General features: G+C 44.3%; 1 protein-coding gene across 11 annotated transcripts in view; it reads right to left on the reverse strand.

Moving 5' to 3' along the window:
- The window catches only part of TBC1D1 (TBC1 domain family member 1), a 114,845-nt gene that overhangs the window by 68,933 nt on the left and 20,656 nt on the right, over positions 1–25,256 (reverse strand). Inside the window, exons 1-3 of one of the 11 annotated variants that reach the window (XM_083835693.1) lie at positions 11,638–11,681; positions 7,954–8,144; positions 6,153–6,184 (exon numbers count right to left, since the gene is read on the reverse strand). The exons of 6 other annotated variants lie outside the window; for them this stretch is intronic. In XM_083835693.1, coding sequence (XP_083691819.1) covers positions 6,153–6,184; positions 7,954–8,144; positions 11,638–11,666 — 252 coding nt within the window. In that variant the 5' untranslated portion in view covers positions 11,667–11,681. Of the gene's footprint in view, positions 1–6,152; positions 6,185–7,953; positions 8,145–11,637; positions 11,682–12,231; positions 12,637–20,591; positions 21,364–25,256 lie in introns of those variants that run through there. 4 more of the 11 variants (XM_083835696.1, XM_083835686.1, XM_083835697.1 and 1 more) reach the window with 4 other exon arrangements.

The raw sequence follows: 25,256 nt of genomic DNA on the forward strand, positions 1-25,256 counted from the left end.
GAAAGGAGAAGTGATCATACCGCATGTCTGCTTGCAGGTGCAGTTTGCTTTGTTAGGGTTCATAGGGGCACTATACAGAGAATGGGATAAGAGAGGGTGATGGGGCTGAGACTCCAGTTCTGCAGGGACGCGCAGGAAGCTGATGAACAAGAGTGCACTCAAATTCCAAGGACGTTCTGTGTGAAACCCGTTCTTTTTGACTTGGAGCCTGGTGGCTGAGTGGCACTAGCAGCACCGTCCGAAGGGAATGACACAGTACGCACCGTGAGAGCAGCTCCAGGTAGTCTGTGTGCGCTCTTACAGTTTACATGTTATCATAACAAGTCAAAGGTGAGCATACTTCCCACAAGTCACAAACCTGCTGAGCACTGCAGGCTGATGCTCCAAGTACAGCACGCTGCTCCCCCACCACCATGCTCCTTTACTACAGACAAATAGCTTGAGGAACTTCCTCACAAATCCTCAGACCAAAGCAAAAAGTGTAATCATTTCCAAAGTAATGTGAGTTGGAAAACACTCCATGCAACTTAAACAGGCACAAAAAGATGATCTCTCCTTTCTAAAAAACAACATTTGCAGAAAGCTTTTATAAATTATTGTAACCAAGCTCAGAAATAGAACATAATCGTACTCGATGTTCCAGCGAAGCTGGGCTACTCTATTTTGTGGTGGTGTTTCCTCCCCAGGAGAGATGCCTCATGTTGCTGACACACTGATGTTTTATTCACATGCTTTCAAGACATACCTTCCCTAAAGCCCCAAATACGACAAAACCTGGTAACTTGCCACAAACAAGCCACCGTGTCCTGGATCGCTGCTTATTTTTGGGACCCCTCCCCAGGAAAAAGCATGATCAAAAATAAACTGCAGCTGATGGAATGCCCCTGTGGGGCTTCAGTGCAGCTTTGAACGCAGAGCCACCTGACTGGCTCTGAAGGAGGCATTCCTGCAAAATCTGCTTCTGCGAAGCCTGGTGGTATACTTTACTCCATACCTGGAGGGCTTATTACAAGGTAGTAATTCTTCCCCTGCCCCTCTCTCTGCTTGCTATCCAAACCATTTCTTTTCATCTTGTACAGCTCCATCCCCCCTCCGTTCAATACCACAACTTTTAAGCAACAAATGTGAAATAAAGCAAGTCAACGGGTATTTCAAGTGACAGGTGAACATCTTCACAGTGTTACCTTCCCCAGCATTTGTTTCAAAGTTTTCCTTCTGTGCAGTTTTACAAATGAAAATGGCACTTGAAGACATAACAATGATTACTGGGCATACCTGAAGGATTCCTGGCTCACATTTTACAAAATGACTGCTTAATGTGGAGGCAATAACAGTCGTACAGTAATAGCTAGAAACCTCTGTGCTCATTCATTATGAACAGATATTAAATCCCTTTTTGCTCTTTGGTATTGCAAGCAGCTCCTTTTACAGGGCTGAGACAGGCCCAGGGCAGAGTTGGAGGCTAAGGGAAGGGAACAAGAGGAATCCTATTACATGGATATAAACGGGAAGAGACAGCAATGACATTTGAAAGCTTTTGGGACAGGTTTTGTTGTTGGGGTGTTGTTTTGTTTTTTAAACTGAAAGGCAACACCAGCGTTTAGAACAGGAAATGAGTTACTAAGAACATTTTGGGAACAAAAAATATCAGATTAAATTCCAATTTCATAATAGAAGTCAGGTTCTCTCCCCATCTCCTTTGCTCTCAAAAGCTTCTATCACAGTTTACATAGGGACAACTGGCAAAACAGGAGCTAGCAAAACAAATTTCAAATGATAAAAAGCCTCAAATTGGTCTGTCTTTCTTTTTAAAAGCAATATCCAACTCCAAACGAGAAGGGAGGAAAACCCAAGTTGTGATGTGTGTCCTCATTACAACTGAGGTTATTTCTGATACAACCTTTTCGGACAGCTGATCCAAGTGAATGTCAAAAATCCACCTCCCGTGGATTTTTCTTTCGAAATTATCACTGGGGAGGGAGTTAGCTCCATGGTGTGTAAGTTAGCTCTACCTGCAGCAGAGCACAACACTTCTCTCTTGCTCTGAGAGCACAGGAAGACCTCCTGAGGGATGAGACAGCCGCATGCTCCTTCTCCCTAGAACTACGTGGGGTAGGTTGGATGTTTTTCGTGGGGAGAATCTTACTCAGACATGAAACTTATGGAGGTCCCAAGGGAACCAGAGTGCAGAAAGCACTTAGCTTTTTTCCAGCACTCTGCCTGCCTGGTAGGTTTAACAGGCAAGTGAACCCATTTGCTCTTGCAGGAGCAAGGACCTGCAGCTGTGTCGTGTAGTAACAGATCTCACCTTCCTCAGGTCAGCTTACAGATGGACAGGACTGCAACACAACAGTTAAACTTCCCACGAACATCCCATTTCACAAAAGTTAATGCCTTGAAAAGTACCAACTTCCAGCTGGGGAAAGCAGAATTTAGATCACCTTCTCATGTGACAAGTTAGTGATCTCTGAAGACAAGTTACAGACATCACCAGAACTTGTCATCATGGAACTGTATAGTTCCATGAAACCCACATATATACTTGACACTAGCTGTTAGTATTCATTTTTCCTAAAATACACTCTAAATCAACCCAAATAATATTGTATTTATTTAGGAAAATTAACTTCATTTGAAAATATGAACTGAAACTATGTGTTTGCCAGCCTTTGTTTCCTACCTAGGTGGTCGTCTGAGGAAAAGCAGGATACTTCACAGAACTAACAGAGGTTAATCTGAAGATTAAAGGTAATGCTGCTGATTTTTACCAGGCATTCCTAAGGCACAGTGCATTCAGTGTAATGGAAGAGGAGGAAGAACAATACAAACATACACCTGAGTGTAACCCACAGCTCGTATCAAGACCCTTATTATTTAGAGAACATACAGAAAAATTGTTAACAACCTACAGAATTAAGCTGTACTTTGATTTTTGAAACAACTCATAGAAAGCTCACTGACCTCCCATTATTCATTAGAGGCATTCGAACTAAAGCATTTATTATGTAATTTGAATGAAAATAATTCAGCTTTTTTTTTTTTTTTAAGAAATTTAGCTGCAACAGGATAGGTCGTGGTTCTAACTCTCCTGAAAATAGTTTCTAAACTGTTATCAAGGACACTCCAAAGCACACTGCTGCCCAAGATCGCTGTGATAGCTTCCTGTAACTCCAGAACATCCTTAGGAAAGTAATGGGAAGAGCAAACTGTTTACTCAACGTCCCCTCCATTAAGATATAGCCAGATCACATTAGGGGCATTTGCCAATTTTTCCTCACAAGAGTCAAGGATCATTGTCCTAAAAAGCAAGTGCTTCCAATTCCTGCTGATAAAAGGCAAATTAGAGCCTGCTTCTTCCCTCCTGTTAAAATTTTAAGACAGCTGTATCTTTTAAAGTAGGTGAAAACTTTTCTGTAACCTGTTTTCCATCTCATATCCAGATTTGACAAAAATCTTGGGGAAAAAAAGCTTGGAAAAACGTGTCTTTGCTGTAGCGTACTTGTTCCATAAACTCTTACCTGAAGTACCTTTGAAAGTCACTGTAAAAAGCCTATTATGTCCATATCAAGTATGTAAGTAGGCTAGAAAAGTGAAGCAAGGAAAAAAAAGAGATGGGATGCTAGATGTCTGAAGAAGATATTTAATGATTTATTCAGAGGAAGATGATCAGCATGGAAAGTGTGCTGTTTAATTACAGACTGTCTGCAAGACAGCATTTCACTGCAAATGCCATCATGGGTCGTAGGAACACAGCTAAAACCAAGCATCCCAAGTCTGGCAGACCACCCCACACCGCACTACTTCACACCTACTGTCACTTGCCTGTGCTTCTGGTGGTTAATCAGACCTCATTTCTTCATTTAGAGGCTGACATCTCCACTGGCTGGTCTCTTTTAACTGCTGCAGGGCAGCCAAGCCTGCTCCCTGTGTTGACAGTCAGAAGTGAATTTGCATGACCCAAGACAAAACACAGATGTCACTGTCCTTTTTAGATAAAGCTGCACATTCTGTCCTGCACAGATGAGAGTTGCCAAAACATGGATAAAAGGCACCACCAGGACAAATGCAGCTAAGGGATCACTCCTGAAAGCCACCCCAAGGACAAGCCAAGGTGTCACCCTAGAAAAGAAGCCAGAAGGAATTTTAGCAATGCCTCCAGATCATGAAAATGGTTCTCCCCGCTGCATAGAACTCCAACAAGAATGTCGATGTCCCATACCAAACTCACTACAGCCCTACAAGGACAGAGCTCTAGACCTGCAGCCTGTGCCAACAACTTTCTTTCGATCATCTCAGTTCAGCACTATTGCCTGGCCCATGCAGGCACTGCTGAACGAGCTCAGAAGCAGCACTCATCTAGGAAGGCTCCAATAATTGAAGCGTAACAGCTGAAATCCATCCTCCTGTTCTTTCTCCATTAGCCATTACACAGTATCATCAACAATCCTCTGAAGCTGCAGGCAGGTGCATCATCTGGTCTCTTCAGATAGCTGCCCTAACAACACCGAACCAGCATCCAGTCCTACATGATGCTTGACAGGAGTTTGGAAATACTATTTATGCAGTAAGTAATTATGCAATGAATAAACAGCAAGAGACGAAATTCAGGGAAATTAGTTACTGTGAGTCTCCTTGTTTCTGTGTCAGAAAGCAATGCAGGAAAAAAAAAAAGAAAAACCACAGTGTGGAAAAGACACACCACAGCACCCAACTCATTTGTTTGAAAATAGAATATTTTAGCAAATATCTTGAGAATCAATGATGCTCTTCCATCACTGTAGTCCGAGCAAGCTAGCTGCGCTGATGGGAACCGAGATAACCAGAAGTCACCACACAGACCTACCAAGGTGCCTTTCCAAACCAAGTGTCCACCTGACAGTGCAAGATCAGGGAGAACCATAATCAATACAAAAGATGTACTGGCAAGAGTGCAAACAAAGATGTTCAACAATATATGCTGGCCCATCACCATAAGCATTTCAGGAGCTCCTGCTACTTATTTGCATTAGTATTGTATAAATACCAAATCTGATCTGCATCATACTTTACTGAGCCACAAACTGTAACGATGCACACAAATTCAGATCCTGTTCTCTTTTCAGGGTTATGAGACTGCTATTTTAAACCTACCCAGTTTCTTCCAAGAGTAAATTTTCCATTATTCCTTTTTTGTTCGTTTTCCTCTCCTCACCGCAAGTTACAGCTGGGTTCCATTAGAAAACGGTAAGGCAGGTGGACGACTACCGAGCACTGAACTTCAGCTAAGCTGGACAACTCACCGGTTACACCCCTTTCACAGCAAGGGAATTCTGACCTTCACAGTATTTCCAAAGTATTCTATATTTAAATACTTACAGAGGAAATCCAAAAGGGAGTGGTGAGTATTCAACGTTTCTAAAACAGACGTCACAGACTTTGAGGGTCCCCACAAAAAGCTGGAGGGGGGATGCAAGGGCGATGCTCTGTGAGAATAGCTGAAGGAAAGCAGTAAGGGAAAGAAGACAAGATTTTAAGGAAAGCCTCCATGTATGCGTCTTTCTTTCCCCAAAGCATGATGTCAGCACTGGGGACTGCTGGTATTTCAGCCCCACCTAATACTCACATGGACTGGGCTCTTCTGTGTTGATTCTTTTAAACATGTGTGAAAGCGTTATCGAATCTTCAAAAACACCAAACTGACAAAATGCTGCCTGAATTATAACAGCCTACAATAGATAGTTTTGTATATGACTCTGTGATTCACCCACTAAATGTAGCATGAGCTCCCTAAACTGTGTTTTCAAATAAAAATGTTTCTGAAGTCCACACAAGTCAGCCTCCCCCAGCTATACACCAAGTGAAAATGTCAGTCGCTGCCACAAAATGCTAAATCCTACAGGCTGTGCTCCACTGGGATTTATCCTCATTCCAAAATTCCAGCATGGATTTTTGGTTCAGGTGCTGGGTAACTACTGACAGAGTTTTAAAGACAGACTCCTTGCACACCATCGCCTAAAACTCCAAAGCACTTCTACCAAATCTCCTTTTCCGTGGCTTGCCTGTAGGGAGATTGGAAGCTATAAAAAAGTCCGAAGAAACAAAAACAGCATGAAACATTTAGAGAAAAGTGCTAGCCATCCAAATTTCCATGACAACAGCTTCAGTGAGCTCACCTCTTTGGCACTATAGCACCAGGCCAAGGGTCCTGTAAATGTAGAGAGGCAACTGTTATTGGATCTAGGAAGAGTAAGACATCTGGTTACAGAGCTCCTGGAAATAAACACACACATACACACACTCAAAAAAAAAAAAAAGAAACACAAAAAAGGGGGAGGGCTGCTTCATTTAGCTCATCTTTCCCATTTGCAGTAGTCAGGAGTGTGCCCGTATAACTATGTCTGTTCTCCTGAGACCTGCAGTTTCTCAAGGTATCTGTACCTGAAAATCCTGTTTGGTTACTGCATATCAAAGATCCCTCCTGGAAAAAAAAAAAATCCTGTGGTGATGCTGTAAAAGGCACTAAGAAAAGCATTCCCATGTCCAAAGCCAACAACTTTTAAACTGGGGAGAAGCTTCCAGGTATTTCAGCCAAGATTCATGTAATTTTTTTTTTTTTTTTGAACGGCACCATCCACGCACACAGGCTCATGTGCACGCTGCCCTGAGGACGGAAGGAGATGCATGCTTTTACAGTCTCTCTCCACAGTGCTCCACTTTGTGACAGACTAAAGAAGTAGTCTAAACCCCAGAAACTCTGGAGAACTTCTTGAGGCCTGAGATTCTCACGCAGCAGCAGCCAAAGGTCAACATGCCAACAATACCTGAGATGGGCCCCATTCCTCGCATCCATGCTGGCTACTGGAAAGCCGTGCGAACTGGGACTGTCCTGCAGCTCCGTGAGCTGATCTCTGAACAACGTGGTGTTTTGCCCAACTTTTCCCTTACGGATATTTCTGTTTGGGGAACCCAGAGTCAAACTGCTGCTTTCACGTTCTCAGAAACACTTCTATTGCACCTAGAGACTGTTTCATTACATCAGCCTTCCAAGAAAGCAGGCTATGATTTCAGGCAGTATTTTAGATCATCACGTGTAAACCAAACATAAACTGCCATGCCACATATACATATAGAAAACCCCCAAACTTAGTTGCACTCTCAGTCTCTGATGGGACCAGGAACCGTCCCTGATCCTGCAGGACCTACCGGTATTTTTGCTATTGGTTTGGCCCAAAACATGTTTACCACGTGAAGACAGCTAATAGCTCCGATTGCCAGGGAGCTTTCCAGCGAAGAAAAGCAAACAACTTTCAGTTGGAGTCTAAAAGTTCTGGTTTGAATTGCGGAGGGCAGGACCTGTGTAAAACAGCAAGCTAAGCAGCCTCATCAGCCTTAGCTTATTAAGAAATCTGAAGGTCGACATGAACCTGAAAGTAGATGCTCATAAGAAATTAATTCAGAAAGGCATAAATGATTCAATAGAAAAGCCTTTGTGAGCTGAAATCTACATGACCAGGAATTTCACTCTAGAGAGACCTGCTCCTTCCTAAGTACCCTTCGTGCACCTTACGGAGGCAGAGGATGCTGCCATACAGCATCGCAGAGCCCCGTAAAAGCAGTGTGAGCCTGCCTGCATCCTGCGCTTCTCCCAGGGAACCGGGGACGTGTAAGCGAAGCAGGTGTAGTTCAGACCGTGTCCAGAGAAAGAAATGGAAAGAGGGAGCACAGAAGCGGAGCAGCTCCAAAGAGAGCTGTGTAACTGCTGAGTAAGGGAGCGGCGTCACCGCGGGACCCGCTTCATTGGGATGCTGAGCGTGTGTTCCTCAGTCATCGCCGGGACCCGCGGGCAAGGCAGGGAGTGACTGGCATACAGAAAGCGGCGTGCCTGCGAAACGCTCAGCCTTTGGCGAGGATTGGTACTCATGTGAACGCTGTCGGTCGGTGACAACATTTCCCCCCCTCCAAAAAAAATCTGACCTGGAGAAATACACCAAGCAGCAGTCCTGTAGTCTCTGGCAAGGGCACTGTGAACTCGGGCACAGAAATGCAGCTCCTGCAGAAATCTCAAGTTTCTCTTTTCTGTGTCGCAGGCATCTGGCACGGGAGACAAGTGAGGGTCTGTCCCTCTGGCTCTACACACCACGTTAAAGGCTTCGGGGAAGTTTCTTCTACATGAGAAACTGCAGCATTTGAGCGTTTCTTCCCCGCTCATCCCCAAATCTTCCTTGACACTAATTCACAATTAACTCCCTGATCCATGATTCAGCGTACAAGTGTCTGAATTTATTTAGAAACGGGGTAACTGCACTAGCAAAAACAAGGGCATACACCAAAGGATACAAACACCATTGATTCATCTCCCCAACTAATTTACCATCTTACAAGTAAGATGGACTTAAAACTAAGGCTTAATAAACTTCAAAGTTTACCAAGCTTTAGATAGTGTTAAAATGACCAGTTATCAGGGCTCCTTATGAGACCAAATCCTGATCCATTTGGCTAAAACACAAGTCATTCACTGAGGGATTAAAGATGCCCACAGGTCCTCGACTTGACTAGGAGCAGTGGGGAATAAAGAGACAAGTCAGTACAGTTATAACAAAACACACCCACATGCGAGTAGGATATACCCTAAAACAGACCAGGAAAAGAGACAAGATAGGCCTTTCAGAATAAAAAGGAAAAAAGGAAGGGGAGGGATTTCTTGCACTTCCTGATTTTCAGTCTCTCATTCCTTCTCATTCTCTTCCAGAAGGCAAATGAACTGCATTTGCAGCTCCTGACCTAAGCTAAGAAGTAGATGGTTACTCCCACGCATTCTCCTCCAGAGGTCTATTAGGCACTCGGTTATTTAGAAAATAATAGAAAGAATGGCAAAACATGCGCAAAATCACTTCCACCACAGCATATTGAATTATCTGAGGATTCCAAGAAAAATAAGTTGCATTTCCAGTCTTATTATCTTACTTGAGTAATGCTAGCCAGGTATCCAAGCACTGCTGCCCTGAGCAGCGTGTAAGTTTTCTTTCCTAATGCTTTGTGCGCTTCCTACACTGAAGAAAGATCCCAGGTGATTCTGCCTCAGCAGTCCTTGAGAAAACTACTTCTTGCTTTGCTATTGGGAGTTTGAGAGCATCTATTGTGAACATATTCCAGAAGCCATTCTTTGGTACAGAAGAAATCCAAGCGATCAGCTTGTCAGTCAAAGGTGCAAGATTTAGCCAAACCAGAAGGGGACAGCTGCGTGGCAAACCCATCCTGCAATGCCGGCGTGCTTTTTTTGCCAGCCTGGTGGCCCATTCTCGAAAGTACTTGGGGCTGCAGTGAAGCCCTGCTGCAGCCCGTTCCCTCTCGGGGACGGTGGGAGACCTGCCGTCCTGCAGGCTGGAAGGGGATGGAGCTGCAGAGACAGCCAACAGGGGTTGATCGATCCACGCCACCAAAATCATTGTAGAAAAAACCTTGATTCAGATCACGTAACCAACCTTGCTTTGCATTTTATATTAGTTTACTTAATTGTACCTTGTTGGTTTATAATCCTGTAGGCAAAATGAGCTGAAGCTAAACACAGCTTTTATATAATATACAGCACTTCTTTGTAACTAGAAAGACACTATGCATAAATTGCTTAACTAGCTGAGAACGCATTTACTCAAATTCTCTTTCTATACAATTTATTATGCCAAGTCTTTATTTCTTCAGTGATCATTTCTTAATTGTGACTCTGTCAGGTAGATTATGAATAGAAATTTGCATTATAAAATGAAGCCGGAATTGTAGATAACTAATGCTAAAGTTCTTTTTTTTCTTACTTAAACTAAAGCTGTATTAAATACAATTAAACCAAATAAAAAAGCTCTTAGCAACTATCTCTGTACTATTATCTCTTTTTGATGAATTAATGGTATGCAAGTACACCATAAATTGCTAAACCCCACATTTCCATATATTTTTTATTTGCAGATGGAAAGTTTTGGGGTTTTGACTTCAAAATTATTTACGTTTTATAGCAGTTATTGCAGTGAACTAAACCGAATATAAAGATTGAAGTATCTTTGGTTATTAAAGTGACTATTGTCTACCTACAGCTGACCAAAGTTAGCTTACACTTTGAACAAGCTATGTTTTAAGGTGCTTAGTCAAGTATTTCCCTGAAGTCAGTTGTCTGATTTTGTATAAAACCATGCAGGAACAGCAGGCATAACTATTCTCTTTCATTTAAATCATTTTAATAGACTACAGTAAGTCAGTGCTTAAGAGTTCACTATCTACCACACCATCACTCAGTGGTTTAGCCAGCACCCACACTGCCAGTGTGGGCAATACCAACATGACAAAACTCACCCCTGAGGAGTCTGTGTGGAGATGGGAGACGAGCAAGGTAAAACAGCATGTAAAATATCAGTAAATACATGTTAAAAGGTAACACTTATACAAACAACGGGGATCAATTTTATAGCACATGGGAGTAAATTACTTCACCTGTAAGTATCTACAGGTCTGAGGGCTTGCACAGGGACACTAAGCACTTAGGTTCCTGGGTGAGTGAATCATTTTTTCTTTTTAAGTAACAGCCGCCCAGCTTTGTTTCGAGGGGGGACAGTTCCCCCAAACACACCCTCAGGTCATTCCCTGTTCTGGAAGGGGCCACCATCTTATAAAATCCGGCAAGGCTTGCCGTTGTGTTGAAAGCATCCAGCAGTATTTTCTATGTTTTACTGATCAGATTTTGGCAGGCTGGATGGCTTCCTCTGTTAACAAGCCTCATTTTCTAAGTACACCGCTTTGCTCTCCCTCCCAAGCTAGGGCTGGTGATTAGCTGCCATTAAAAGACTAACGCTAAACACTTGCAAGGAAACAGCGCTGTAATAACTGGCTTTGAAACCCCAGAAAACACTTCTTCGAGTGAAGCCAGGAGCGCGTTTCTGCAGGAGCTCCTGTTACTCCCCCCAGAAGCGCAGCCAAGTCTGCACACCACAGGCTCTGCCTTGTGCCGCTTCCAAGACTCGCTCCTCTCTGACTAGCGGCTTTGTCCAGCCGGGAAACTCACAATGAGCGGGGTAAATGGGCTACCCCGCGGCTCCGTCCTGCAGTATTTACCCAACAGAGTCGCTCATTTTTGACAGCAGCCACCTGTAGATGAGATTGGTGTGCTTGTGGCAGCCGGCACGGGATCGTTTCCTCAGGTAAATGCACGGCAGATCAGGCCTTGCACCACTGGCGAGACAGAGCCACAGTGATGGCAGAAGGAACTACTTTAAAATAAATAAATAAAAAATAAAAGAAAAGGCCCCACTCGGTAGCTACTTAAACAGATTAAGAAACCAGGTACAAAGAGGAAAGCATACACTTCTACTTTTCAGGGCATGGCTACTTTTCAGGCCAAGAAGCCTCCTTTTTAGGGCAGATCAGAGCAAATCCTTCTAGCTGAGAACCTGAACGGGGGTGACACAGTCACCCACCAAGCTCTCCCTCCCCACCACCTCTTACAGATCTGGGAAGAGGGATGCATTACAATGGTTAAGCAAATGGCCATTTACACCTGGCAAAACAGAGAGAGAACCAGGTTTTATGGGTCTGCCTAACGGACTAGACCACCCATTAGTTTAACTTCAAGATACGGTCTTATTTTTCAGGTTAATTCCTCAAAGGAGCCCCTACTTCTTGCCTGTCACACGGCTAGGCCTCATCCGCTTGCCCTCTTCTGCGCTTTCCGTTGTGCCTCCGCACGGAATCTCATACACAGGTCACTTTCCATTCACAACTGTTACATTGTGTTTATGTGGGGGGGGGGGGGGAAATGAACAAGAAAACCAACACGTTTTTGAAGCATCATCTCTAAACTACATTCTAGATTTTCTTAAACCACCTCCGCTGCCTTGCGTAGCTTCACAGGCACGGTGGAGGACACTGCTGTAGCCTTTGACACACAGGTGCAAGAGCCAGCCGGTCCCATACACTGGCATACTCAAGTAAGTCTCACATCATAAACTACCCTACCACCCTCTATAAATTCCACATATGCCAAGAAAAACTTCGCAAAGAGTCGGACGCAAGCAGCAGGAGCGCTGTTAGATGTGCCCGGAGCACCCACGAGCGCTGCACACCAGCACTTTCACTCGCACCTTTCCCCCCCCTACAGCCCCGCAGCACAACCGGGGCTTCGCTTTTAACCCCGTTTTCCAACTTTCCTGCGGTGCCCGCTCCGAGCCCCTCCCGGCTCTCCGGCCGGACCCCGGCCACCCCCGGGCTCACCTTGGCCACCCAGCCGAAGAGCGGGGACATCCCTACGGGCTCCGGCGCGGCGGCGGCCGCCGAGCGCCCCTCACGGCTCCCCGCCGCCTCCTCATGCGCCGGCCGGGAGCGGCCCCAGCCGCCCTCCGACAGCGCTCGCCGGGGCGGGAAGGGAAGGGAAAGGCCGGGAAGGGAAGAGAAGGAGGCGAGGGAAAGGGAAGGGAGGAAGGGAAGGGCCGGAGGCCGGGCCGGGGGCCGCGCCCGCCCCCGCCGCGCTCCGCCTCCTCCGGGGCTCCAGCCCTCAGCCCGCTCCGGCCGGGCTGGCCCCCCCCCAGGTAACTCGCCCTGACAAACTGTGGTCACGGGCCTCGGCCCCAAAACCCCTCCTGGGAGCACGGCAGCATCGGAGTCATGCCTAAAGTTCGCATGATTCTTTTACTGTCTTCCCCTTTGAAAGCCACCGTGGGGTGGTAAGTTTCCAGTCAGGCAGCTGGTGGCACTTCAGGTGGAGCACGAGTGGCTCTGCCTGCAGGGGTAAGGCGGCAGGGAGGGAATTGAAAGCTGAGGGGGTGAAGGGAGGGGACCTGCCCCAGTGACAGGGAGGGGGAAAACCGAACAGAACTGGAGGAAAAGAGGCTTGGATTTCACAGGAAATGCTCCGCTTCAGCCAACAAAAAAGGCCCTTTATTTTCCATCACCTCATAGAGACAAAGCGAAGAACTAGGTTTGCAAAATCCCTACAGAAAAGCACAGTGCTTTGCCCTGCGCTTCTTCCCAGTACAGTTCAGCTGCTCAAAGTGCGACAGTGAAGTGCCAAATTCAGCTCTCCGCTTTGCCCAAAGCCGCTTTCATCTAGCCAGCCAAACCACCCGGAGAGCGTCCTGCACGTGCCAGCATTTGCAGGCCTCGGGCTGATGGAGTCGTCTCCCAGTTCAGATCTGACACCGTCCCACTCGTCCAAGTCACTGGGCATCAATCGAAGCAAAAGAGCGATACTTCAGCACGCAGGCTGGGGAGAAGCAGAGCCACCCTTGCAGCTCACTGAGGCAGAAAATGGGCAGTTTCGGCCCCTTCTCCCCTGCCCCCAGCCTTGCATGCCCTGTTTTTTTACAAAGTGAGCAAGACAGCTTATTGCCTCCAGGTTACGGTGCCAGTTCAGCAGCACTGAATTAGATAGAGTGCATTTTTAAGAGATTACACTAAGACTGAATGACAAGCACCGTTTCTCAGATTGTCACTGATTTGGCGAGCATCACAGCACTGGCATGTGATAGTGTGCCTAAGTGGGCTGAGGGGACTGCCCAGCTCCTTGCAACACAAAAGCAGTTCTGCACAGGTCATGCCTGCGTCTTTGCAATACCAAGCACGATGCTTCCACCCACCTCCTGAGGAACACCAGACAAACAAACCATAAAACCAAATCAGATCACTGACCCAGAATATTAAGAATTACCCAGGGTAGGTGGCTAGCACACATGGCATGAAGGAATGAGTCCGTGAGAAGTAATGCCTCTGGTCAGGAACAGCATATTGCTGATAGCCTAAGACTGAAAGTATCTGATGGTGGTGGCTGCAAGAGCTAGTGCAGAGCAGTGCATGTCCAGCCCTGGTCTTACACAGCAGCTCCTTGGCCAAGCTGGGCTGGTGGTGGTAGGACTGGAGAAATCTGCTTCCCTTGGATATTAGGACTCTCTAGTTGAGTCTTCAACCTAAATACTAGTTTACCCACCTGTAGAATTAACATAAGGCTTGACCAGTTTAGGTGGCTTGCTCAAAGACACACAGTCAGAGGAAGACATCTGATGTGGAAGTTTGAAATCCTGTAGACACCTTTTCCTGAGCAACATTTGCCAAGGAGCCACAAAATACTAACCAATACGAGCTGATTAAATGACACGCAGTTCATTTACAGTTACCTTCTCATGACTGGATAGCCCAAAGCCTTCCTGGAGCTTGTTTTTAATTAACTTAAAACCTATGCTACAGCTTCTATAATTAAAGTCATAACAAATACATTTCATATTTTCATAAAAGGAGAACAGAGATCCATTTTTCTAATAGCTCTACAGGTGAAAGTAGAAGCGATTCACAAGCACGGCCATTGGTTTATCTTGTCATTACGATAGTGGCAGTGAGCCATTTGAATGCATGGACTTTCTTTACCCATAAACCCAATAATGACCAAGTATGACCAACACTCACTCTGGTGGTGGTATCTAAAGGTTTACTGGCATGATAGAGGGGACAGACTTTCCTGCTGCTACTGCTCATGATGTACAGATCACATACATGAATAAAGAAAATCTGTTCTCAGGGCTTTAAATTAGGCACCTTACAAGAAACCTAGAAGTACTTAGCTTTTAAGTATGCAAACTTGGTCTACTTTTATTTCAGGCAAGAACAATGCCACAGCATACTGTAAAACTATGAGCAGCACATTATATTTACTATGTGGTGGTAGCCTTAGAGCTGCGTCTCTCTAACACTGAACGTGAACAAAAACATGTCTAAATGATTATTTCTGCCCCTTTCTCTGAGGAGACCCTGCCTGCTTAGGAGCTTTTCCAGCTCCCCCTTCCTGACTGGCACCCTTCCGCAGTTTCCAGCTAACAATACACACATATCCTCTGAGTCTCTGTTAAATGCTGATGTCAGTCAGGAGACCTGGCTTCTAGCCCTGACTGTCACCGGCTCAAAAAGCGTCCTCAGTGCGTTACTTCATGCTACTCAGCTTCTAAACCTGCTGCATGCAGTTGTTATAGTGACGTCCGTATGATTTTTATGTTCGCTCTCAAATCTTCTACATGCTATAGGGCTGGGAGGTCTGGTGGTGAAGACACTGAATTAGGAGATAGAGTAACAGTGAAGGAATTCCAGCTTCTGTTAACATCATTTTCAGGCAAGCTGTTTCACCACTCGCTCTGTTTTAGTTTATCTGTTAAATGGAGGTGATATTTGCCAGCCTTGAAGGAAGGAGTGGGTACACTCATGAGCATTTGAGAAATAGCTGGCAGTGAGGTTTAAGTGCTCAGATGTAAAAATGTTTGGTAATGCATGGAATTCTTCAGTGTAAATGAAAAGGTCACTGTTTTGCTCACCTTACAAAAAAGCGATGTAGTAGGAACAATAACTGCATTCATTTTTCAGGATGTTCAACTTCCTAAAAAAAGAACCTCTGTATTTTTCTATTTTAAGTTTGGCTTGTGCAAATAACTGTCTCTCCAAGAATACTATATATCCATTTTGGGTAAATGGAAAAATTCAGGGCCCGGGAATGACATCTGTATCGCATAAACAGTAAGTAGCACTTGACACTATCTTATCTAAGCATATGATCTTAAAAAAAAAGAGACAAAACCCTCATTCCTGTGAACTGTTCCATGTTATCATGGAAAATATTAGCAAGATATTTGTGGCTGTTTTTAAAATAGCAGCAGTTAAAATGCTTCAAAGCCACAACTGAAAGCTTACATCGTCAGAAAAAGGATCTTTCAGTTTTACAGATGTCCTTCATAAATTTACATATACACAAATACCACCCTCATTATTTCTCCTCAAACAAAGCTCTCTGCATTAAAAGAAACCAGTTGGAGATAAGAATGGGGGGAGAGGGGGAGATATAAAGAAGAACGGTTGATATAATCAACCTTTTAACTCAAAAGAATAACATTTTCTGACTTGCTCTCCTCTGATTTTAGCTTTCTTTAGGTTTAATGGCTGTAAATATTTTTTAAGAGTCTTCACACTATGTCACCACTGAGCAAAGTCTCACAAGAAACTGCATTAAGATTACAGCCACAACCGTAATCACTTGAGAGCTGGCCTCTCCTGCTGCTTTTGTTTTAACGGTGGTGGTAGTTCTATAGCAGACCCCCATTCCCTTTTGAAGCTTTTCTCTCTGAAACTTTTTCCATGGATGTTTTTTGTAGCCCTTCTTTTCTTGGATGATCCCCTCTATTCACGTTACCTGTTATAAACTCCATTTACCTCTTCTTTCCCTGTTCACATCTATCCTACACAAAGTATTTGATAAAATTCAGTAAAAGAATATACCTGCCAGTAATTACCACTATCCATTATTTGGCCTTTGTTTTAAAACACACACAATTTTTATCCTTCAATACTTAGTTTTAACTGTTCATTAGGATGTCCTTAAGTCTTGTCTCATCCCTTCCCACTGCACATAGTGGGCTAGATGGTTTCTCTTTTGTCAGAAGAAAAAGACGGAAAGAGTTACTTCTGTGAGAGTACTGCTTGTTATATGAATCCCCAGTACTAGTAATATAGCTGTACACAAAAGATTACAAGATATCAAAACAAAGGTGTCTGTTTAAGGAAACTCCAGACTTTTATGCCACCTCCATACGATGCAAGATGAGACAAAATTCACCTGGATCCACTGAGGGAAGAGTAATGAAAATAACAGACTTTCCTCTATTCAAAGATCATCAAGCCTGACTGGCTGGTGTCTGAAAAGATACTGTAAAGAAGAGTGAGCTTTGTTACTTGTTTTAACTAAATTATAAAAAAAATATTTTTTCTCAGAGCAAAACAAAAGATTAATCATAAAACCAACCTACCTTACCAAACAAGACCTGCGTCAGCCCCCTGAAGAGAGATAAGAGCGAGACCAGCCAGGTAACCACGGACTGGCAATGGGTGTCCCCTTAGGCAAAGTGCAAAGACGCCCGCTGCCTGGAGTTGCACGTTCATGCTAAAGATGATATCCAGCTCTCTCTGAAGAAAGGGGCTTGACTTCTTAATATTATGCTTTCAGACACTCAGTGCAAAGGGAAATTACAATGTTTTAGGTAATCTCTGCACTGCTAGTCAGTTAAGATTATAGACTGAAGTATTTTGGCTATCTGCTAACCAGTAGCAAGGAAGAAAAACACAAGACTCTGGGCCGGTGCCCAGAGACAACACGAAATCCCCTCCCTGTGCAGCAGCCCGACAGAAGGGAACGATTCCTTGCCAGAGCCCTGGGCACTGACCTTGGGCAGCAGAACCTTTTCCAGCTGCTTCTGTTGGTTTTAGCTTCCATACGATTGCTCATTCAGCTACAAAATTTGTAATTGCCAAAATTCTTTGGTTCAAATAGCATTAACATTTCCTGCCATTGCCTGTGCAAGAATGAAAGGCAGCCTTGATGGCAGATTATTTGTCCTCTTCCCAGCCAGCAGTATCCATCCCTCTCAACCGTGTCAGAGCAAAAGAGTTCCCAAATGAGCCTTTGCTCATGGTAACCTGGATCTCAGCAAGAGGACCGAGGGAAGGAGGAATTTGCGAAGGGACAAGCGATCCTGCACCGTGTAGGAGAGAAGAACAAGAACCCAAGGGCCACATTTCTCAGCAGACAGTAGAATGAAATCCTCCTTGGGCAAAAGCTTCCAGGCAAGGTTTCATCAACTAGAGTGAGATCATGAGCGTATGAGATGATAACATGAGATGACATGTTACAAGGTTAAAGTCTTTCCTAGCTGCTAACGTTATCTTAAGATTCTTCCCCACGGATCTGTTTTGGGCAAAGAGTTTTGTTTGTTTGTTTGTTTGTTTTTCCCTTGAAAAAGGTCTATCTAGAGAAAATGAATTGCTCTTCTGCCCTACTATAAGGCAGTTCTGGGTGACAGCAGATGCTGGGCTGACCAGTCAGGTACCCAGAATGGAATGGATCATCTCTTAGTATTTGATTCAGAAAGTTAAGAGCAGAAAGGCTTTGAAAGTCTTTCTTCAAACAAGGGACTGGGGAAAATGCTGCCATCATCCTGTACAGGGCTCCTCTTCTGAAAAGGATGAATAGTATAGAGAATCTAAACCCAGAAAAAAAGTAGTTTTACCCTCAGCACCTGAAGCTGGATACAGGAGGAGAAGCTGACAAAGGGACACTTTTAGATGTATAGGATCTGACCAACAAACACGAGGGATACCAAAGGTATCCAAGATATCATAGAATCACAGAATGGTTTGGGTCGGAAGGGACCTTAAAGACCACCTAGCTCCTACTCCTGCCATGGGCAGGGACACCTCCCACTAGACCAGATTGCTGAAAGCCCCATCCAGCCTGGCCTTGAACGCTTCCAGGGATGGGGCATCCACAGCTTCTCTGGGCATATTCAGGTACAGAGATACCTGCTGGGATAAAAATATATAGAAAAAGAAAGAGACCAAGGCTACACACAATCAGTGTAACAATAAACACAATCCAGCTTTAGGGTCCTAGTACCCATTCATGACTACTGATGCCATCTGATGCATAATACTCATCTGGGCTGAAATCATCCTGCCACTTCAAATACTTTCAAAACCACTGATGAGTAAACTTTGGATTTGCAAACCTTATGCTGGATTGAGTATTTTTTGTCTTCACAGGAAAAAGAAAAAAAAAAGAGCTTGAAGCTGTCAGGAACTCTGCCTTGGTTTCTGACTAATTCAGCTAAAGCATGATTATATGTTTGCGTTTGACCAAGATCAAATGTGCACTGCTGAATGAGCCAACTGTGACCAAGTGATTAGATCTCTCTAAATGAGCAAAAAAACCCACAGCCTGAATCTGAAGGTAAGTCCAGGCAGACCTGCAGAGATATCACTTCAATTTGAATGGCTGGAGGCAAGAAAACCAAAAGGACAACGTGGCAAGCAAACAACAGGGGAAGCTCTGCACACAGAAGCATCAGAGGTTCCAAGCATCTATTCTGTTTTGGGACAGACGGTTTTCTAGCATCTGTGAAACTGGAAGAGTAGAACACAGGTAGGGCAAACTGGCAAATTGCAGGACCAGAGAACAGAGCTCAAAACAAATGGGGATGCTGCCAACAAGTGGTGACAAAGACAGAGGTGGAGCCCTCAAGATCATCAGTGAGATCCTGACCATGTCTGAAACAGTTAGAAACTTCCCGTTTTTCTCCCTGGAGGCCAGTATTTCTTGTTCTTCTCAGTGTGACCAGGCGGAGGGACAACTAGCTGAGCTCTTCAAGATGCTGAGAAAGCTCTGGGGAGAGAGCAGCAGCAGCCACAGGGACAATGCAAAACCGCACACACATGGACATAACTGGATAAACCCTAAAATATGAGTGATGCAAGACTGCTTATTTTAACACCCACCCCACCCCTGGCAGTGAAATGTGAAGGTTGTGACAATTAAACAAGGATCATCATCCCCTGATAAATGGCTATGGAAGGATTTTGCACCCTTCTCCTCCAGCCTCCCCTTGCTTCCTCACAGCAATCACTGGTGAAAAAAAGCCTCTAAAAGTTTCAGAAGTCTTTTCTGAAATGCAACTAAAAGGTTGCTCTTAAAGTGTTCCTTGGGCTTGAAAGTTAAATAGTTAAACCAAGTTACTCGGATGGGAAGACGGACACTTCGTTTGAAAATGTCTCGTTTCCTTTGTGCAGAGGCACTACCTCACACTGGAAAAAAACCACATGGAAATACTACATGCTGCTACTTCCAATAATGGACAAGTTAAGCAATAGAAGATGTCTAGAAAGTGTTGAGGAAAAACAGACTATGAACAGAAAGTGACATCTTAACTGTGTTTTGATTTCTTTTAACCAGTCATAAAACTTATCTACTCCACGCGCTATGGGTGATGCATTCCTACAAATGCCTACTAAATGGGATCCATGTTAGTTAAGATGCCCATCTGCACTTCATTCTATTACAGATGTCCAGTAATGAGTTTCAATATGAACAATTTTTAATGCATACTTTATGCATACTTATAACACATGCTTACAGAGTTATAGCCTAGCTCTCTGCTCCCATAATTAATCATAAACATGAAAATAGCCCCACTGTCCTGGCCATGTTACTTTGCGCACTTCAGTTGCAATGGTAGCAGACTAGGAAAGCATATTGAATGCCACAGCATGAAGGGCCTGATAAGTAGCCAGTCTTCTCAGTTCTCCATAGCAAACTAATAACAAATCTAACAGCACTGATATATGCGAAGATTACATTGATTTCTCCTAACTAGATCCTACAGCAGTCCCCCATAGGCAGTACACAGAGTGTACTGAAATTTTACTGGAGTTGAGATACTCTAAAGCAACATCCAGTTCACTATAAACAGAAGGAAAAAGGTTTTATTCCAACTACCAATTAAGTATTAACAATTTTTTTCCCCTCATAAAATGATAATATTCTTGTTTTGCTGAAGACGACAGACTATCAGGCCAGGTTTACACCTCAGTAGGTGCAGGGGCCAGAACTTACTCACCATCCCCAGGGCTACTGCAAATTGCACACGAAGAGCGTGCGGGTGCAAAAGCTATTTGTCTGAAAAGGACCCAATCCTGCCCCCGCCAAAAACACAGACCGAGTTGCTACTATATCCTCACGCACCTTAAACACAGATAAAACAAAAAGAAGAAACGAGTACCATGTTGTCCTGCTCTTTTCCAGAGTCGAGCTGAAGCAGCTTCAATTTCTGCAGCGTCGCCCTCATAGCAGCGGCCTCCTGTGCAACACCTGGGGCGAGATCCACAGCAGGTTCCCTCCGACCCACTGCAGGAACCTAAAAAGCTCGCCAAGCAGCCTGACCCGGCTCACGCCCCGCACCTCTTCCCATCACCAGCCCTTCCTTGGGCTGCAGGCTGCAGCACAGTCCTGCCCTAGAAATTTCCTGTGCCGTGCGGAAGCCGGAATGCCCCTGGAAACCTCCTAGTATTGTGATTTGCTCGCAGGGTGATTTTGTATGATGCCTACAGACCCGCGTTTTTATAAAGCTATCTGCAGTTCTGCGCTTGCCGTGTTGTGCTGTTGATTACATTCCTTCTTCTGTCCTGAGAGCGGAAAGTTTCAGCAGCAGTGCTCCCTCACACACACTTTTCACTTAATGCTTCTTACACTTTCCCCTCCTACCCTCTTCTCAGGGCTTCTCACCTTCGAAGCGCATCGCAGTCAATGATCTGGGCTCTTTGGTCCGATTTTCTATAGTTTTGGCTAAGCCACACTGTCTTTCAATAACAGCAAAGCCACAAAACGGCAATAAAGCATCTTCAAAACCAGGATTCAGGCAGTGTCTCTACCAATCTGAAAACCCACTTTTCCCCCTGTTGAGTTAACTTCTCATTCAGGAGCTTGCAGCCCCTGGTTTCCTTACAGACGGCGCTCCGCGTGTAGCTGTTCCAAGCCAGTTCTGTCTGACTCCTAAAAACACGCTGGAAATCATTTGTGAAATACAACACACAAGCCGGAGACATAAAATACAGCAACAGGACTCGCCCTTATTGATCTTCTGTGGTTTTGACAAAGGCGGATTGCTTCAAAGGGCTCAGGATACGTTACTGGAAGGCACGGCTGCACATTTCTGCCACATGTGCTGACTGCGCTTCCGCTCCTCCGCAAGAACAATGGAGCCTCAGCAGCTGAATCAGCTCTCCCAAAACCACCCATCCCCACGGGCAAGAGGGATTCGCTCCCTGCGGGTCTCTTTAACCATTTCTTACCGCAGAGATATCCTAGAATTGGCAGCCATAAGACTCCTGGGGTAGGTAAAATTAAGGAAATGTGTGCACTTTCTCAGGAATAAAGCCCAAAATACTACTGGGATTGTGGTACCCTATTGAAATAGATTAATGACATTACAATAAAATAATCAAGGGCTGATTCTGCTGTTTCCTCCCTCCTGAGCATTACCAGTATTAACAGGGAATTCTGGTATCCCAGAAAAGAACTGCAGACAGCTGGAAGGATGGGCAGGACAGCCAGACTCTTCACTCTAGCGATCTTACCCTGTGGTTCAAACATCTGCCTGCCATGGAAGCACTGGAGGAGGAGAGCAACACAACTTCATTTGGAACATGGTAAGTTCAGATACCACTGCAACCCAGGGCTGAGCTCACATATGTGAATGCACTCACGGGCACGAAGACCCAAATTAACACGTGAACCTCAGAAGTTATCTGAGCAGGGTTTTCTACCCCGGGATGCAATAAGTTCTCAGTCTGCTGTTTCAAGCAGAACAGATTTATGAGTTAAATTCAGGCTTGCTATAATTCACTTCCTGAGTTTGTTTCTAATATCCAAAAAATATAATACACAGCCAAACAGGAGGAGTTTTTAAAAATACATATATTACATTCTCTAATTGCATATCCGTAATGTCAGCCCCATACATGTGCTTTGACTTCACTCACAGCCCATTTGGGATTGAACTCCACTGGAGACTGCTTCCTGGAAGTCTAGTTCAGCTGTGGCTGAGCTGTCTTAAGGTGGCATCAAGACTTTTAGAACATACTGACATATACCTGGGTGGGTGGGTGGGTGTAAAAGTCAAGGCACTGCAAAAGGAAAAATTGTCATGTACATAGTTCTTGTATGACGTGTTGGAAGTTCAGCGTCTCAGGTTGTGTGAATGGGTTTATCCTGAGATCTTGCCAGTTTGTATTCTGTAACTTGAGCCTGTAAGTCAGAAACCTATGCTTTGTTTGTTTGACGTTCCTGGGAACATTTCTGACTCTTGCAAACACAGGTGGCATACGCATACTCTTTTAAAACGCAAACTGTAAAGATTCTGCTGAAACAAAACAAAAAGGCAAAAAGTATTCATTTTAATGGAAAACTGGAAGCATGTTTTCTACAGTTCATAACCTGCAGAACATCCACCGAAAATCTCCTACAAGCAAAGAGGAGGCCTGCACACAAACAGTGCACACATTCTGATGACTGTTTTCCTCTGGATGTAACTAGTTCATTGTGGAATTAGTAACTTACAGGTAAATTACACTCTGAAGTTCTTTCAGTTTTGAGAAGAGAAACTTCTCACCTTAGGACCAGGTATCCATACATTACGCTCATAACATGTCAATTTTCACTTCCATCCTGCTAAGGAGCAGCCATCCCAGAACATCAGCTAATGCCAAACACTAAGCCCAATGAAGCATGTGTCTTACTTTTTCCCCCAATATTGAAGAATAAAGTGTATTTTGTTAGCAGTTCTAGGAACACCAGTATTTCAATTCTCAGGCAGCACCTTTTCTTACTGTTGGTTCCTGTGCTAGCTCACCACACAGCAAAATAGCAACTCATTACAATACTTTTACAAGTATTTATTGCAAAAAAAAAAAAAAAAAAAGGCACAAGGAGAACCCAAACAGAACTTCAAATTTGGAAAAAAAGTAAGTTTTCATGGCACTGAAATTCTTACCTAAAGCCCACCAGGGTCTTTGGATTGATTTCAGCCAGTCTTAAGCTGTCAAAGATAAGGCAAGGAGGCATTCCCCTGCTGGTGGAATAGCAGGAGAGGTGAAACTGTCCCAGCTAGCACAGCATCTTACATTTGCTCTGGACAGCCACTAAGTGGCACTTAAACACCTCGGCTTAAGCTGTGATGAGTCTGCAAACTGTTGTGAAGGGAGTGGGGAAAAAAGTTTCTCGCTCTGGGGACCTTAGAGCAGGGGCTGAGCGCCTGCAGAGAAGTGAAAGTGGTGAACGGAGCTTTGCTCTTCAAGACTTCAGCATATTATTGCTTCCTAGGCATATGCCGGGCCTCCATTTGCACTTTTAATCAAAGGAATAAGCCCAATTTTCCTACTAGGGTTGTTAAATCAACTGTGTTAATCATCCTGAACATACTAATGCATTACAGCTATTGCTTTCGTTTGATCTGGTTTTGAAGGTGGTTTTGCCTCATTGAAAATCTTTCTCAAGGAATTAACCACAGAAGTCAGAAGCCACGTACCTGCAAGCACGCTCACTTCATTACTGCACTATTTCTGTTGTCTTTAATGCAGCTAGCCAGAACTTAATGCACGTGTGTTTTCAGCATCAAGGATTCAGAAGTAAGACTTAGGGTTTATTTTTAGGCTCTCAAAGAAACGCCTCCAGTTGAGTTGGCCACAGGTTTAGATGGAAGATGTCCCATCGGATAGTAGCTGCAATCTAACACTAACCATTTTCTACTTCTGTGCTGTACGTGGCCTACAGAAATCTCCAATTAACCAAGTTATGAATTTCATCTCTTATTCTCTCCCCCGAGAAAGTCCAGTACATTATGACGATATGCAGAGCCCATAAGCAACAAAACAACAAGTTGCACCACATCATGATTACTAACAATAAAAATGTAAACCATATTCTGCTCATTACACATGTCTGTAGCCAGGTTGGGCTTTGTTTCTTTGCTTGTTTATTTGTTAAGGCTGAAACAAGAGGCTTTAGGAAACCAAAAGCACTCCATTAGCTACACAGAAGGATGAAACTTAGCCCAACGCAGGAGGGATCAGCAGCCCAGCTGTTTTTATGACCGCGATACATCTCGGTAAGTGTCACAGGGAAAAGCAGGGGGAGGGTGGGAAAGAAAGCAGCAGCACGCATCGGTCTGTAGTTTCCTGCAGAGGACAAGCCAAGGATAAACTGGCATTATCCACTCAATCCTTGTATCAGATTGTCGGTGCTCAACCTTTAGGGCAGACACACATATCCATTTAAGCCTGTGTTTGTCCAGTCACACGAATCATTCTTTAGGAAAATATTTCCCACAGCCCTTCCCATAACTTGACGTCCACAGAGAGGGTAAAATAACAGAATTATAGAACAACTGTCTCTATACCAGGCAAGGGAAAGCACTGATTTTATGATAGTCATTTGTTACCATTATTCACTTTGACATATACCGGGATGGGAGACCGTGCTAGTGAAGTAAATAGAGCAGTTATATACGCCTCCTCTGCTTGGGTTCTCTGCTCCACCAGGCAGAGAGCCCGCATCTGATGACCCTGAGGGCACAGCAGTAATGCCAGGGCCATGCAGGCAAAACTCTAAACGACAAGCTGACTGCGTGGAAAAATAAGGAGCTATTTCAGGAGGGTGATTTACTCAGTATCATTATTTATTAATTGGCATCTTTGTGTTTTAATGTGGATGGCTTGAATTTATCCATTAGGGCCACTTTGGAATCTGAAAAGAAATAAATTGCAGGAACATGAACGTACATGTTAAAGCATCTCCAAGTGAGCTAAAACCCAAGCTTTTTAGAGAAACTTGTGAAGCAGAGAAAGAGAAAGCTTTTGCTTCTACTCATCTTGAGGGAAGATCACTGACA

Source organism: Anser anser (assembly GCF_964211835.1).
Source record: "Anser anser genome assembly, chromosome: 4".
NCBI lineage: Eukaryota > Metazoa > Chordata > Aves > Anseriformes > Anatidae > Anser > Anser anser.